Raw genomic sequence first — 16,066 nt, forward strand, 5'->3', positions numbered from 1 at the left:
GAGACTGAGGAAAGGAGACAGGATGGAGAGCCTGAAGGAGACCTGGAAGAGGCACATGGAGATGAGAGACACATGAAGAAACTATGCTTGCCTTTTGGTCATGAACTGGGGGAAACAGATGTGGGTGAGAGGCCTGCGGGGAGGATAACAATGGCAGTTTTTGTCTTGATTTTGAGTTTGCTCTTTTCCTCCCAGACTTGTCTGGTTGTTTCTGATCCTTTTCTATGGGTCCCTGCTGGAAGATGCTTTAGACTTGTGGCAGGCTTTGGGGCCTTGTTCTGGGCCAATCCTGCTTGAGTGGACTTTTACCCATGAGGGGATGGGTAACTGTGGGTGCTTGATTTAGAAACTATATTCTTTGCATTTCCTGTATTGTTTACTAATTGTATTAAAGTTCCTTTTCATTAAAGTCTCATATGTTTTGTCTTGATGCGGCGGATGGCAGAATCTATTTAGAGCAGGCAGGTTTGCAGGGCCTGGGGTGCCCCGCTCCCTGCCCTGTAACTGTATGAATCCATGAGAAATAAGTACTTTAGAGCAAAAGGAGACAGAATATACAAGATCAAGTTACCCAAATATTTATGCCAGAAAGTTGGAACATCTATTATTCCTGTTTGCCCCCATGTTAGTACATTTGCTGCTAATTTCTAAAAGATATCAGCTTAACTATGGACCTAAATATTATGAATGTTTTTAATTCTTCCAGATAAACATTATGAACATCCCCTCACTCAGATGATAAAATTGTTGATGGAGAAGTTAAGGTTCTCATTACACAGCATTCACCAGGAATGTTTTATAACATTTTGCCTTGTAGCAAATTGCTCATTATGCTTCTAAATCTATTAATTTATTTATTTTGCTGAATAAAGGAACCAAAGAAAATATAGAAGGTTATAGAAGATCTGGATAACATTAACAAGCATAATCTAATAGATACATACAGAACATTACATATGACATTTATGAGCTATATGTTATTTTTCTAGCATGCAAAAATTCTCCATGTGTTGAGGCAAGAAGTCATGACACATTTTAAAGAAATTAAATCATATGTGATTGCACTAAAACTCAATAATAAAAAAAAAATTTAAAAATATACTTCTAAAAAAAATCCATGAATTTAAAAAGAAATTATTATGGAAAAAATTAACTACCATGATTCAAAACTTAGAAGAGGCTGCTAAGTACCCAAAGAAAAGTATACAGGTTTAAATGCATAAATTATACAATTTAAAATGCTGAAAATTTACAAGCTAAGCAGCAAGAAGTTGGAAATATTACAGAAGTAAAAACCCAAAGAAGAAAAAATAATAAATTACCAAAAAATGATGAACTAGAAAACAAACATATAATAGAAAATAACAACAAAGCCAGATGAATCCTTGAAGAGCTTAAAAATTGATAAACCTCTTTCTACAAGAATTGAAAAAAGAAAGAACAAATAATTACAATCAGGATGAAAACAAGGACATAACCGCAGTTGCTACAGACATTAAAAAGATAATGAAGGGGGGCCTCTCTGGTGGCTCAGCGGTTGAGCTCTGGGTTGCGAAGCTGCCTGAAGCCTCCCTGGCACCGGTTCGATCCCCAGCTGCTCCCCGGCCACCAGAGGAGGGTCCCGCATGGCACGCAGACCTCTCCTGCCGCCCGCTGCTCCCCTCAGCAGTGTACTTCGGTCCTTCTGCCTGCTCTGCTCCCTGCTCTGGCTCTGGTGAATTCGCTCACCCTCCCATGCTTCTGACTGTACCCAGTACTTGTATAAATAAATAAATAAATCTTTAAAAAAAAAAAAAAAGATAATGAAGGGGCTTCCCTGGTGGCACAAGGGCTAAGATGCCACCTATGAGGCTGTCTGCAGCCTTTGCAGCACAAGTTTGATCCCCGGCCAGCCAGGGAGCTACCCACATGGTGCAGCAGACCTCTCCTGACTCACCCACTGCTCTGCTCAACAGTGTACTTCAGTCAGTCCGCCTGTTCTGTTCCCCACTCTGTCTCTAGTGAATCCTCTCAACCCCCATATCTCTGCATAAATATATAGATCTTTAAAAATAATACTAAAAAAACTTTCATTTTGTGCAAGTACCTTTGCAGGACCTTTCTACTTGGGGTGCTACCTGATTCATAACTCTTTTGATAAAACCAATTAAATCTCTAAATCTACTCTGATAAATTTGGGGTTTGGGAGAGGTATATCAACATCATAGTGATATACCTCTTCATATCCAGCAGATGGCTAGAATTAAAAAGTATAGGCAGTAGCAAATGTTGGTGAGGATTTAAAGAAATTTGAACCCTTGTTATTGCTGGTGAGAATGTATAATTGTGCTGTCACTTTGGAAAACACTCTGGTAGTTCTTCTAAATGTTAGACAAAGTTATCACATCGCCCAGCAATTCTTCTCATAGATATCCCAGAGAGAGAAAGATGTACTTCTACATGAAAACTTGTACATGAATGTTCATAGCAACCTTGTTTATAACAGCCGAGAAGTAGATATAAACCACATGTCCATCAACTGATGAATGATAACAAAATGTGGTACTTGCTAAACATGATACTTACTAAACATGATACTTACTAAAATGATATGCTGAAGAAAGAAGCCAATCACAAAAGATGATATAATTATGATTCTGTTAGGGGAAAAGGATGTCCTGAGCTAATCCCAAACAGGCTTTTGTGGACCGCACCCCCACTTCAGACCAAAGCCATCAAGACATTGGGAAAGACAAATCCTGTCACCACCAAAGGGAAGGTGGCTGGGACCTGAGGGTGGAGTTAAACAGCCAGGTTGGGTATAAAAAACTAAACACGTGGGCCTTGGGGGCTCTCTCGCTCCCTCTCTCTTACCTCCTGGCTTCACGGTTCCTGGCTTGCGGCCAGCTCTCAGAGCGCCATTTGGGATTCCTGATCGGCAGATTGGGTAGGACACATTTAAAACTTTGTCTCCCATTTTTCTCCCTGACCTGTACATTTCCTCATTTGCCCTTCCTTGTAAATAAACCTTTTATTAACCTTTCGCGAGACCCAGAGTCAGGCACCCCGTTTTGTATCGGGACTGCCCTACAACAATTCCATTCACATAAAAAATTCAGAGTAGGCAAATCTATGGGACAGGAAGTAGATTTGAGGTTGCCAGAAACTGGGGGGTGAGAGGGTTGTTGCAGGAGAGTTGCTAGTGGCTAATAAGGAATGTGAATAAAATATTCTGGGAATGACCCCTCCCTGTTCTAGCAGACAAGCAAGCAAAGCCATTTGCATACAGATGAAGTCTTTTGACACAGTTATGCAAAATCTACTGCTTACCGGTAAAAGCCAGTCTTTTCAAACCCCACTGATGACCAAGGAGCCTAGAAAGAACATTTAAACAATGGGTACCCAGGCTTTGCATCTCCACAGTGCATTCTTTAGAAAGCATGAGAGTAAATCCCAGCATTGTCTTCCTTTCCACACAGTTAGCATCAACATATCTTTAAGTGAAAAAAAACTTTGAACCAGAAGTCCCCTTGTCAAGGATAATTAAATTGTTAATGTCAACAATTCACTGTTCCTACCTATATAAACTAAATTGTGATTGTGGGCACAGTTTTCACAGAGTAAAACCTGTTGGACTGTTTCCAGGTTTGAATCCTCACTTTGATTGTCTCAGAAACTCTTTGTCTAACTAACTCTTTTTTATGAAGATGTGTCTTACAGTCTCATGTAGAAATTCTCTCCTTTTTACCTTATTTTCTAAAATTCTTGCTTGGATTCTTTACTTTCCCATCTTTCAAATGATAGGCCAAGTTTTTCAGGAACTAACTTACTGATTTAGTAAAAGATGGGGTAAGGCACACATAAGAACATAGAAAATCTAAGCTTTAACCAAGACAAGGCCACAGATGAGTCAAGAAATGGTGTATTAAATGTGAGATTCAAGTTTAGGTTCATGAAAAAGCAATATAAACTCACTGATCCTGGTCTAGGAATTAACACTTTCCTACACTTACAGCCTTGTAGTAGAAGAAATAACTTAAAGAATATACTTTGTGGTTGTGTCATTGTTTTTCATTTAAATAGTTTTACATAGTAAAAGTTATACAAAAAATTTCAGTGGAATAAATTTTGTGAAATAAAGATTACCTGAATGTATAAATAATAAAAATTAATAAGATAACATTATGAATGACTGTGTCAAAAATTTGAAAATGTAGGTGAAATGGACAAATTCATGAAGCATTTACAGAGGACTAAGACAGACAAGATTTAATAATATAACACTACTAGTTTACGAGGATTATTTCTCTATATAACTCTTTATTTTTTTAAAGATGTATTTATTTATGCATACAAGAACTGGGGTACAGGCCAGAGATGTGGAGAGTGAGAGGATTCACCAGAGACAGAGTGGGGAACAGAACAGGTGGATCTACTGAAATCCACTGCTGTGGGGAGCAGCGGGCAAGTCAGGAGAGGTCTGCTGTGCCATGTAGTCTGGGACTACCTGGTCTGGGATCAAACTCGTGCTGCAGAGGCTGCAGATAGCTTCATAGGTTACATCTTAATCCCTTGCGCCACCAGGGAGGCCCTCTATATAACTCTTTAAATATGCTGAGGCATATTAGCTATGAAGCTTCATCAAAACCAGGAATACTTTATGTTTATAGGGGATGTCAGCTGGGATTATCCTGCCCATTGAAAAACAGATTAGGTCAACTCAAATAATCACTGCACTAGTAGAAATTCTAGTATCTTCCTCGGGGTTCCTGGACATTTCTGTGGTAATTCCAAGGGAAAGGAGAGGATCCAGGTTCCCTGCCCCATTCAAGGAAAGGTGGAGCTGAGCAGGGAGGGGAAGTGAGGGAAGACAGGGAGGAGGAAGGAAAATCAAAAAGGATGCCCAAGGGAGGCACATGGAGCAGAGACATGTGAAGAAGCTGTGGTTGCTTTTCATTCTTGGCCTTGCACCAGGGACTTGGGGGACATGGAAGGAGACACTTGAGAGACCCATGGGGAAGGTTGACAATGGCAGCCTTTACCTTGACTTTTGTTTTGATTTTGCTTTTTTTTTCCTTCCAGACTTCCTGGCCCCTGCCGCCCTTTTCCTATGGGTCCCCACCAGAAGGTGACTTTAGGCCCTGCTTTGGGTCAGCCCTCTATGGCTGGACGTTTACCCAGGAGGGGATGGATAACTTTGGGTGTTTCATTTGGAAACTATTGTATCTATTCTTTCCCTTCTCTTCTCTTTATTGAATACTAATGTATTAAAGTTCCTTTCCATTGAAGGTCTTATGCACTAGAGTACCTTTTGTCTTGATGTGGCAGATGGCAGAAACTCTGTAGAGCAGGCAGGTTTGGGGGTCCTGGGGTGCCCCTCACCCTGCCCTGTAACAGTCATATTTGTGTTGTCACCTGGTTCTCACAAAGTTGACCAAGGTTTAGTCAGGCTCCTCTGAGCCTGCTAATAGACTAGTTCTCATCCTTGGCACTAGAAGAAATGCAACTTTTTGTACAAGCAATTTCATTCCCCCCCATACTAAAGACTTGTGGAAACACTAGCATAGTTCCCAATAACTCATGGCTGTGTCCTTAGAATGATGGCCCCAGGTCCCTGAAGCTTCCACCTCAGAAAACACTATAGGGTCAAAAGAATTTTCTGTGTGTTCCGGTCAAAACCTGATAATGAGCTTATGACTGCCCTTTGCCTAGAACATTTACTTAAGAAAACTTGCAGTTGTAAATACAACTCAGAGTTGTATCTTCTACAACACAGACATGTCTTTCTCAAGCACCCAGGAGTCATTTCTTAAAACATAATAGTCAAGAATGATGGACTCCTCTCTCCCCTTCTCTGTGCAAGGTGGTGACTTCTGCAAGCATCAGTCAGCAACCCCAGATGGCCTCATTGGGTTGACTAACCCCCCCAACATTCTCTTCAGTATTTTTCCTTATACACCCCAGTATTTTAAAAGACTCCCACCTTTTGTTTGGCAGAGTCAAGTTCAGGTTAGTGAGTCTTTCCCTCTACTGCAGTAGTACCAAATAAAATCTATCTTAGGATTTTTAATATGTGTCCCGTGCAAAATGTTGCTTTTCTTTTTGGTTGGAATTTTTCCTTTTGGAAAATTCAGGTTATGGAAGCTGTCATTATCCCACTTTGCCGTTGGTGTTCATGCCACATTGAGCCTGTTGCAAAATCTGATGCCTTTCCTAAAAAACACAACTTGGGCAAATAATGAGTATAAACTGTCATTTGCTGAAACTTCTAGGAGGCAATGGGAGTATTTATCACAGAAAAATAATGCCTTAAAATAGGATATCAAAGGGCCTCCCTGGTGGCACAAGAGGTTAAGACATAGCACTGTGAAGCTATCCGCAGCCACTGCATCACAAGTTCAATCTCCTGGCCAGGGAGGTGACCCACATAGTGCAGCAGACCTTTCCTGACTCACCCGCTGCTCCCCTCAGCAGTGTACTTCAGTAAATCCGCCTTTTCTGTTCCCTACTCTGTCTATGGTGAATCCTCTCACCCCCCAGACCTCTGGCCTGTACCCCAGTTCTTGTATGCATAAATAAATAAATCTTTAAAAAAATAGGATAGCAGAGATTCTTTTAAGAAACCCTTTACGGGCCTCCCCGGTGGCGCAGCGGTTGAGCGCTGGGTTGCGAAGCTGCCCGCGGCCTCAGCGGCGCCGGTTCAATCCCCGGCTGCTCCCCGGCCACCGGAGGAGGGTCCCACATGGTGCGCAGACCTCTCCTGCCGCCCGCTGCTCCCCTCAGCAGTGTACTTCGGTCCTTCTGCCTGCTCTGCTCCCTGCTCTGGCTCTGGTGAATTCTCTCACCCTCCCGCGCTTCTGACTGTACCCAGTGCATGTATAAACAAAGCAAGCAAACAAACAAATAAATAAATAAATAACATGCCTCTATTAAAAAAAAAAAAAAAAAAAAAAAGAAACCCTTTACCTCTGTACTACATTGTTCAGCCATCCTCTCTCTTGCCTCAGCTTCTCCCTTCTCAACTTCTCTGAACTCAGTTCCTTCTTGTGTGGAACAATACCCTGTCTCTTTTGTTCTCATGCCTCCATCTGAACATGCTGAGATTCTCACCCAAGCAGTCAGCTGAAGCATTTCCTAAAGTAAAACAATTCCCTCCATAGATAAATTTCAGGGCCATTTATAAAGATAATATTTTTTCACCTTGCAACACTCCATATAAATCTTCACATTTATCTATTTGCATGTCGTTATTGAATCCCCATCTCCATGCTTATAAAAGAGCATTCCTATAGATGCCAACAAGCAAATAAATATTCTCTGTGTTATCAGAGAGGGAAAATCATCAGCAGAGAGTGAAGAGATTTTACTAAATTAATGACATTTACAAGTGACAATTAAAAAGTACATTACTTCACACATCAAAAAGCACTTAGATAGCTATTTATTTTGCTTCGTAAAATGCATTAAGATAAAAATCACTTAGCTATTTAACAGATTATGAGGCCATTAAATGAAAGGTTTTAGCACTATGCTGCGGCTGCTCAAAGCACAAAATTCTCAGCACACATCCAATGCTATTTCTTCTTTTCAAATAAATGTCAGCTCTGAAACAATCCATTTTCTCAGGTTTTTCCAAGAGTTATTTTTTATTCTAAAGCCTTCAATATTTTTCACTTCTTTTTCTCTTTTTCATCTTCTGTAGTCCATGTTGGACTACAGCTGGCTGAATATAACAAAGTACAGATTGTTTACTTCACACCTAAGAGCACCCTCAGTGAAAAGGGCAGCTTGTTCTAACTGAGCAAATTAAACTACTCTAAGGTCAAATTATGATGAGTCCAGAATAGCTAGATAATTACAGATCTGGGTCACTAGTCCATCTACTAAGAGCGTGCTGAATAATGAAATAAGAAACATTTATTAACTATTGTGTCTAGCCACTTTAGATCCATATTTTCCTTTAAGTCTTACTACCTGGCTGCAGGTGAGTACAGAGATACCTGTTTTATAGTTTAGGAAATGAAGCTGAAGGAAATTAAATAACTGTCCTTCACCCCAAAATTGAACAGCTGGATAAAGACAGAAAGTGATGTATACTCAACTTGTTTTCTGACTCAAAATCCTGTGCTCTTAAGACAATCAAGATTTTCTCATGATCTACAGCTTTCCATTTTAATATATATATTTACACTCGGATATTTTCATCTGAAAATAGGAATTAAGGCAGCTTCCTTGTTGGTACTGTCCGTCAGCTGAGCAGATGTAAATTGAGGTAGTATTACATTACTTAAAAAAAAAAAGTGGCACTAGTTTAATTTTAATACTTCCAAGAAAAATTTAAATTATTTTTCAAAAAAAAAAAAAACCTTATTGGGCCTCCCCAGTGGCGCAGCGGTTGAGCGCTGGGTTGCGAAGCTGCCTGCAGCCTCTGCAGTGCTGGTTCGATCCCCTGCTGCTCCCCAGCCACCAGAGGAGGATCCTACATGGCGCGCAGGCCTCTCCTGCCGCCCGCTGCTCCCCTCAGCAGTGTACTTCGGTCCTTCTGCCTGCTCTGCTCCCCGCTCTGGCTCTGGTGAATTCTCTCACCCTCCCGCGCTTCTGACTGTACCCAGTGCTTGTATAAACAAAACAAACAAACAAATAAATAAATAAATAAAACATGCCTCTATAAAAAAAAAAAAGAAAAAAACTTATTTATGTTAAGTTGATGAGCTGTAGACATTTTTCTAGACACTATTTACTGAATCCTGGCACTTTCATTTCTCTCAAAACACACAAAAAATACACAAAATATGTTGAAACTCATTTTTAAGGTCAAAGTTTATATATTTTTAATACGTTTATTGAGATAATGTTGATTTACAACATTGCTTATGTTTTAGGGATATAGGTTCATACCTCTACACATGGATATTATCACACCAAGCTCAGCACCAAAACCCAAATAATCTTCTACCACTGAGCCCCCTCCTCTTTGATGTCCCCACTCCTTCCTCTTCTGGTAGCCTCAGTTCTATAGTCAGATTTCAAGCATTGGTTTTGGTTGTTTTTGACTGTTCCTTTGTTTTGTTTCTTTGTATTCTGCATATTTTTTTAAAGATTTATTTATTTATACAAGAACTGGAGTACAGGCCACAGGTGTGGGGGGTGAGAGGATTCACCAGAGACAGAGTGAGGAACAGAACAGGCAAACTGATGAAATACACTGCTGAGGGGAGCCGTGGGGAGACAGTAGAGGTCTGCTGCACCATGTGGGTAACTCCCTGGCCAGGGTTCAAACTCATACTTCAGTGGCTGCAGATAGCTTCATAGGTTACGTCTTAACCCCTTGTGCCACCAGGGAGGCCCTGTATTCTGCCTATTAGTGAAATCATCTGGTATTTGTCCTCCTAATTTTTTGATAAACATAATCACCTGCAGTTCCATCCATGTCACAAATGGCTAGATTTCACGTTTTCATAGCTCTATAACATTCCATTATGTATATACATATACCACTGCTTCGTAATCCAGTCATCTGTTGCTGGGCATTTAGTTCATTCCCATAATTTGACTATTGTGAATTGTGCTCCAATAAACAGAAGTATATATATACATTTTGAATTAGTTAGTGTTTTTGTATTCTTATGGAAGTTACCTAAAATAGGGAATCCTGAATCATATGGTTGATTTCTTCTTAATGTTTTGAGAAACTACCATACTGTTTTCCACAGAGGCTAGGCTAGCCTATATTCCCACCAACACCAAGTGTTAAACTCATTTCTTAATAATTATTATTACGTAACAAGTCATATTTCATTATCACTCCTTCATCCTCCTAAATCTCATTCATGCTCTATAACAGTGTTCTTAGAAGTCTCCTGTTCCTGCCCAGGTACCCTGTTCCTGCTTCTGCCTGCTGAGTCCTGCCCAGGACCATAGACACAAGACTACATGATGAAATTCATGTCTTTCAAGAAGTTTAAGATTAGTGCTTTCCCCTGTGTCACAGAAGGAATTTCAAATATGTACTTGTTAAGTTTCCTGACAGATGGGCCTCCCTGGTGGAGCAAGGGATTAAGCACAGCACTGTGAAGCTATGGGCAGCCTCTGCAGCACAGAGTTCAATTCCCAGCCAGCTAGGGAGTTACCCACATGGTGCAGCAGACCTCTCCTGTTGCGCCCACTGCTCCTCTCAGCAGTGTATTCCAGTGCATCTGCCTGTTCTGTTCTCTACTCCGCCTCTGGTGAATCCTCTCATGCCTCACACCTGGCCCCTACCCTGGTTCTTGTGCACATAAATAAATAAATCTTTAAAAAAAAAAGTTTCCTGACAGACAAAGTAACTGTCTTTGGTTAAGCAATGTTTCTGTCTGAATTAAATAAATTTCTTTTTTTTAAACGAGGTAAGTTTTCCAGTTTTTTTTTTTTTTTTAAGATTTATTCACTTATACATTCAAGAACTGGAGTACAGGCCAGAGATGTGGGGGGTGAGAGGATTCACCAGAGACAGAATAGGGAATAGAACAAGTAGACTGACTGAAATACACTGCTGAGGGGAACAGTGGGCAAGTCAGGAGAGGTCTGCTGCACCATGTGGGTAGCTCCCTGGCCGAGGATCCAACTCATGCTGCAGTGTCTTCAGACAGCCTAATAGTGCTGCGTCTTAACCCCTTATGCCAACAAGGAGGGCCCCCCAGGCATTTCTTGACAGCCCTAGGGTATACCTTCTTCTATGCATTCCATCCTATAGCATCCAGGCTATTCCTGATGTTGCCCTGTCCAGAGCAATTGAGTTGAAATTTTTTCAGACTCCAAGACCAGATCTGTTGTTAAATGTGATCTGAAATTCTCTGCACTTCTTTACTTTGGAATCTGAACTTAAAATGAAATATTCTTTAACTCTCCCAGGAAAATTAATGTTGCCAGACTTCTACTAACTTTCCTAATAATTACTCTCTTCACTCATTTATTTTTTGTAATTTATAATGCAAAAGCAACATCTTATCATAGTTGCCTTATTTTTGAATTATCTTTCTTTCATAGGCATAGGTTTGCCATTTATTAATTGATTGACCTGCCTTAATCTCCTTAATTAAATTATACATTCCTTATGAGAGGAGGCTTTTCTTTTTTTAGCATCCTCCTATAGCACCCGTTATAAATCCACCATAATCATAAAGTATGAATTCAGGAAATTCTTTTCTTTTTAAAGATTCATTTATTTTTGTACAAGAGCTGGGGAACAGACCAGCGGTGCAGGAAGGTGAGAGGATTCACCAGAGACAGAGTGGGGAGCAGAACAGGCAGACTGACTGAAATACACTGAAATACACTGCTGAGGGGAGCAACGGGCTCCCCTAATACTGTTTTCTATGGAAAACAGTATGGTAGTTTCTCAAAACATTAAGAGGTCTGCCACGCCATGTGGGAATCTCCCTGGCCATTCGGGAATTGAACCTGTGCTGCAGAGGCTACAGACAGCTTCACAGCACAGCGCTCAAGCCACTGCACCACCGGGGAGGCCCAATTCAGGAAATTTTTATTAATGTAATCTCAAAGATGCAGTAATAAATTGTAGAATTGGTAACTGACAGCAAGAAATGTTTATGCTAATAGAATGGGCTCTTCCATGTTCACTTTTCTCATCATCTCCCAATTCTGCTACTATCCAGTCTTACCTAAAAGAATGGAAAAGCAAACCTCTGTTCTGGGCCTCTCTCCTCTCGAACCTATAAATAAGGTTCCTCTCCCACATGGGCTGCTCAGTTTGCTGAATCTGAGACATGCTTCCATAAGGAACGAAGCAGATGACTGCATTCAACATGAACTTCGATCAATTTCACGTGCATCCTTTCTTCTGCTGTTTTGCTGGTTTGAGGTGGAAATGAAAATAATCTCAGCCAATTTGTCATTCACGACAAGCTATAAACCTGGTGTGAATTCATTTTTTTTTTTTTTTTTGTAATTTGTCAACCTTTGTGATCTGATCACATTAAGCACAAATGTAAATCCTTTATATATACTATTAAATCCTCACAAACAAAGATGATGTGGCAAAGACAGTGAGTGGTTGCCTATAACATTTCTCAACCTCCCTTGTAAGAGGCTGGTGGGGTTATGTGAATACTTCTGGTCAATGGGCAGCAGAGGAGTAAGATGTGTCTTGGGGACTGAGGAAGTTAAAAGCCACTATACTGGGGCCTCCCTGGTGGCGCAAGGGGCTAAGACACCACCTATGAAGCTACCCACAGCCACTGCAGCATGAGTTCAATCCCTAGCCAGAGAGCTACCCACATAGCACAGCAGACCTCTCTTGGCTCACCCACTGCTCCCCTCAGCAGTGCATTTCAGTCTCTCTGCCTGTTCCCCACTCTGTCTCTGGTGAATCCACTCACCCCCTATACCTCTGGTCTGTACCCCAGTGCTTATATGCCTAAATAAATAAATCTTTTTTTAAAAAATAAAAAAGGAACATTGCTATAAACAACAGGTATAGCCATATGAGTCCATATCAGTTGAATAACCCAGAAAACAACCTTACAGATTTATCTCAATTTTATAGTTGATGAAACTGAAGATCAAAGTGGGCCAAGTGGTCTAAGATCAATTGCTTAAAAGTGGCATTAAATCCAGTTCTGTTTAATCCACCTTTCTTTTTTTTGTGTGTGTGTGTGAATTTTTTCTTTTTTTTTTTTTTTTAAGATTGCATTTGTTTATTTATACAAGCACTGTGTACAGTCAGAAGCGCGGAAGGGTGAGCGAATTCACCAGAGCCAGAGCAGGGAGCAGAGCAGGCAGACTGACAAAGTACACTGCTGAGGGGAGCAGCGGGTGGCAGGAGAGGTCTGCACACCATGTGGGACCCTCCTCCAGTGGCTGGGGAGCAGCCAGGGATCGAAACGGTGCTGCAGAGGCTACCGGCAGCTTCGCAAACCAGGGCTCAACCGCTGTGCCACCAGGGAGGCCCTAATCCACCTTTCTATCTCAACACTTTACTTCCTTCTTATTGGCAAATCCTAAATTACCTCAATAACTTATCAGAAGTAGGTTGCAATAACTGCCCAAATAACTTAATTTTTTGTCTAAACGATGACATTATAGTCCATAGTATTTACTTGTTATTGTTGAGTTTTCTTTAACTTGGGCCCATTCTTGCCTCTGTACTGGTTGTCAGCATATATCTTGCCTTTTCTTTTAAATTCTCCTTTTGTCATTATTCATCACTAACTGTGAAACTGTATTATTTAAGCTGACACATCTAACTTTATGATATAACATATATTTAAAAAGCAATAGAAAATTAAAATGGATGAAATGCTTGGCTTTTGGCATAGTTCTTTTGCTCCTGCTGTTCATTCTTCATTTAAATTCATAAGTCTTTTTTCTCCATGACAGGATAATCATCTCCACAGCAACTAACTATTATATCACAAAGGACGGTGCCTGTGAGTGAGAACTGATCAGCAGGAGCTGAGCAACACTTAAGCAACAGAGATTCTATTTTCATACAAATATCTCTAATTATAATAAACTAAGGAAGAAATACAACATCTCCCCAAAGCCCCCCCCAAACACAAGCAGAACTACCACTACATCATGATGCCTTCAGCTGTAAAAGAATTTTAATAACTTATTTTTATGAAGAAATGACATCACCTGTTATTACAAGTTAAACATCTATCTGGGCTAAAAAGCAGGCACTAGTTAAATTAAAATCATACAAACAATGCGTGATTGGAATAGAAATCAAAGCAGGATCTGTGTTTTACAGATTGCTAATAACATTCAAACAAAAATTCCTCTTTGAAAGAGAAAGGAAAGCTATAGAAATGGTCACTTGGTCAAAGAATAAGCTCTATTACCAGAGCTCTTCTTTCCAAAGAGCAAATCTGGAATGGGACTGGTGTGTTTGGGTGATTATATGAATGTTAATCATGGCACTAATAATACACATTAATTTTGGAATGATTTTGAATACTTTATAACACAATCTCAAGGTAATACTCATTGGCAGGCAGAATTCTCTAGAGAAAGCTGCAATCACAGACTTTTGATGGAGCCCAAGAGAACAGTACTGCCTTCTACCCACTACTTTTTTTTTATAGACTTTCTTTTTTTAAACGATTATTTATTTATGCATACAAGAACTGGGGTGCTGGCCAGAGATGTGGGGGGTTGTGGTGGAGTGGGTAAGAGGATTCACCAGAGACAGTGTCTACTCACTACATTTACACTGATTTTGTCACCGTGCAAAGCCTGGGAGAGCCAAAATATCATGGTTGGTGGGTTCTCATTCATGTGTCTACAACTGCATTTACAGGACACAGCTCAGGTTCAGGGTTCAACAGCAGTGGCTTTATTTACATAGGGAACAGAGACAGAGAAGTTGGGAGAGAGGAGAGTGTTAGAGGCAGGCAGGATCAGAAGCAATAGCAATGGTTCAAAGGTCAAAAGTTGAAAGTCTCTGCAAAGTGGAACCACAGCAGTCAGCAACAGCAAAACAAAGGCTGAGCTGGGCAGCACTGAACACCAGACTGGTCAGCACCAAAGAAAACAGCCTCTGGTGATGGTGTGGGATATGTCAGAGGCAGGGATCAGTGTTATATCTCTCAGAGATGCTGGGCATAAAGCCAACAGCAAACAGCTCTTTTAGGGACACCTAGCACAGGGCCAATGGTGTCATTCAGCAGATGATGCCCGAGGCAGAAGAAAAGGTCAGGTCTACAAAGACAGGGTATGAGAGGACAAGGTTCAGCTCAATGAAGGTCTTCCTGACAGCCTCTCCATCTGCCTCTTCAAGTCCTCTTCAATTCTGCTACTCTCCTTTCAGGCTGCTTGGACCCTCACTTATATATTATCCAAGTTGCCTGCCTTTTGAACCTGACTGGTCCTTTTAGTTGATTGGTACCCATGAGAGTGCCAATTAGATCCGTCTATTTACGATCCCAGTTATTTGTATAACTGAACACTAGGAACAAAGGGCAAGGAAGGGATTCTAATTGCAGCTGCTTGATTGATGCTGGTCAAGCTCCAATTAAACTGGTCCATTTTCTTTTTTTTTTTAATTTATTTATTTATGCATACAAAACTGGGGTACAGGCCAGAAGTTTGAGGGGTGAGAGGACTCACCAGAGACAGAGTGGGGAACAGAACAGACAGATCTACTAAAATACACTGCTGAGAGGAGCAGCGGGCAAGTCAGGAGAGGTCTGCTGTGCCTTGTGGGTAGCTCCCTGGCCAGGGATGGAACTTGTGCTGCAGAGGCTGCGGACAGCTTCATAAGTCATGTCTTAACCCCTAGTGCTACCAGGGAGGCCCTAAACTGGTCCATTTTCAATATCCTCAAGCCTGATGTGAAAGGAAAAAGCCTGGCCCCAGCCCAGACTGGACCATCACTGCATTCCTGGCTGGAGGGCCCCAAGGAACCAAGGCTGGAGTTGGCCTCAGTATCTGTGACCTTCAATTAGCATGTAAGGCCAAAATGCATGGATTTTTTTTTCCTCTTTGCTTACCTAATGTTCAACAATTTTTTTTTTTTAATGAGTAATAAGAAGATTGATATTGAATGGGGGCAAGAAAAGGGGGAGACAGTTTTTGGAAAGGTCATGGTTGAAAGCAAGACTGATATTTAGTTGGTTTAAACCACGCAAATGTATCAGTTATTTAAAATAGTAACATACTTTGGGCCTCCCCTGGTGACCCAGGCTGTTGAGCACAGCTCTTTGAAGCTGTCTGAAGCCTCTGCAGTGCTGGTTCTATCCCAGCCAGCCAGCGAGGGTCCCACATGGCACAGCAAACCTCCAGCGAGGGTCCCACATGGCACAGCAGACCTCTCCTGTCTCGCCCACTGCTCCCCTCAGCAGTGTATTTCGTCAGTCTGCCTGTTCTGTTCCCAGCTCTATCTCTGGTGAATCCTCTCACGCTCCCACACATCTGGCCTGTACCCCAGTTCTTGTATAAATAAGTAAATAAATCCTTTTTTTAAAAAAATTAACATACTTTTATATAAATTGTTAAGTGTTGGGCCTCCCTGGTGGTGCAAGGGATTGAGACGTAGCCTATGAAGCTGTCCGCAGCCACTGCAGCATGAGTTGAGCTGCCCACA

At 41.1% G+C, this 16,066-nt stretch overlaps 1 protein-coding gene across 3 annotated transcripts in view; it reads right to left on the reverse strand.

Moving 5' to 3' along the window:
- Positions 1-13,285, reverse strand: part of NIBAN1 (niban apoptosis regulator 1) — a 201,147-nt gene extending 187,862 nt beyond the window's left edge. Inside the window, exons 1-2 of one of the 3 annotated variants that reach the window (XM_054693409.1) lie at positions 13,077-13,285; positions 11,640-11,829 (exon numbers count right to left, since the gene is read on the reverse strand). In XM_054693409.1, coding sequence (XP_054549384.1) covers positions 11,640-11,778 — 139 coding nt within the window. In that variant the 5' untranslated portion in view covers positions 11,779-11,829; positions 13,077-13,285. Of the gene's footprint in view, positions 1-5,287; positions 5,309-11,639; positions 11,830-13,076 lie in introns of those variants that run through there. The other 2 variants (XM_054693410.1, XM_054693413.1) reach the window with 2 other exon arrangements.
- Between the last annotated feature and the right edge of the window lie 2,781 nt (positions 13,286-16,066).

Source organism: Talpa occidentalis, unplaced genomic scaffold (assembly GCF_014898055.3).
Source record: "Talpa occidentalis isolate TD23 unplaced genomic scaffold, MPIMG_talOcc4v2.1 talOcc4.12, whole genome shotgun sequence".
Classification (NCBI taxonomy): domain Eukaryota; kingdom Metazoa; phylum Chordata; class Mammalia; order Eulipotyphla; family Talpidae; genus Talpa; species Talpa occidentalis.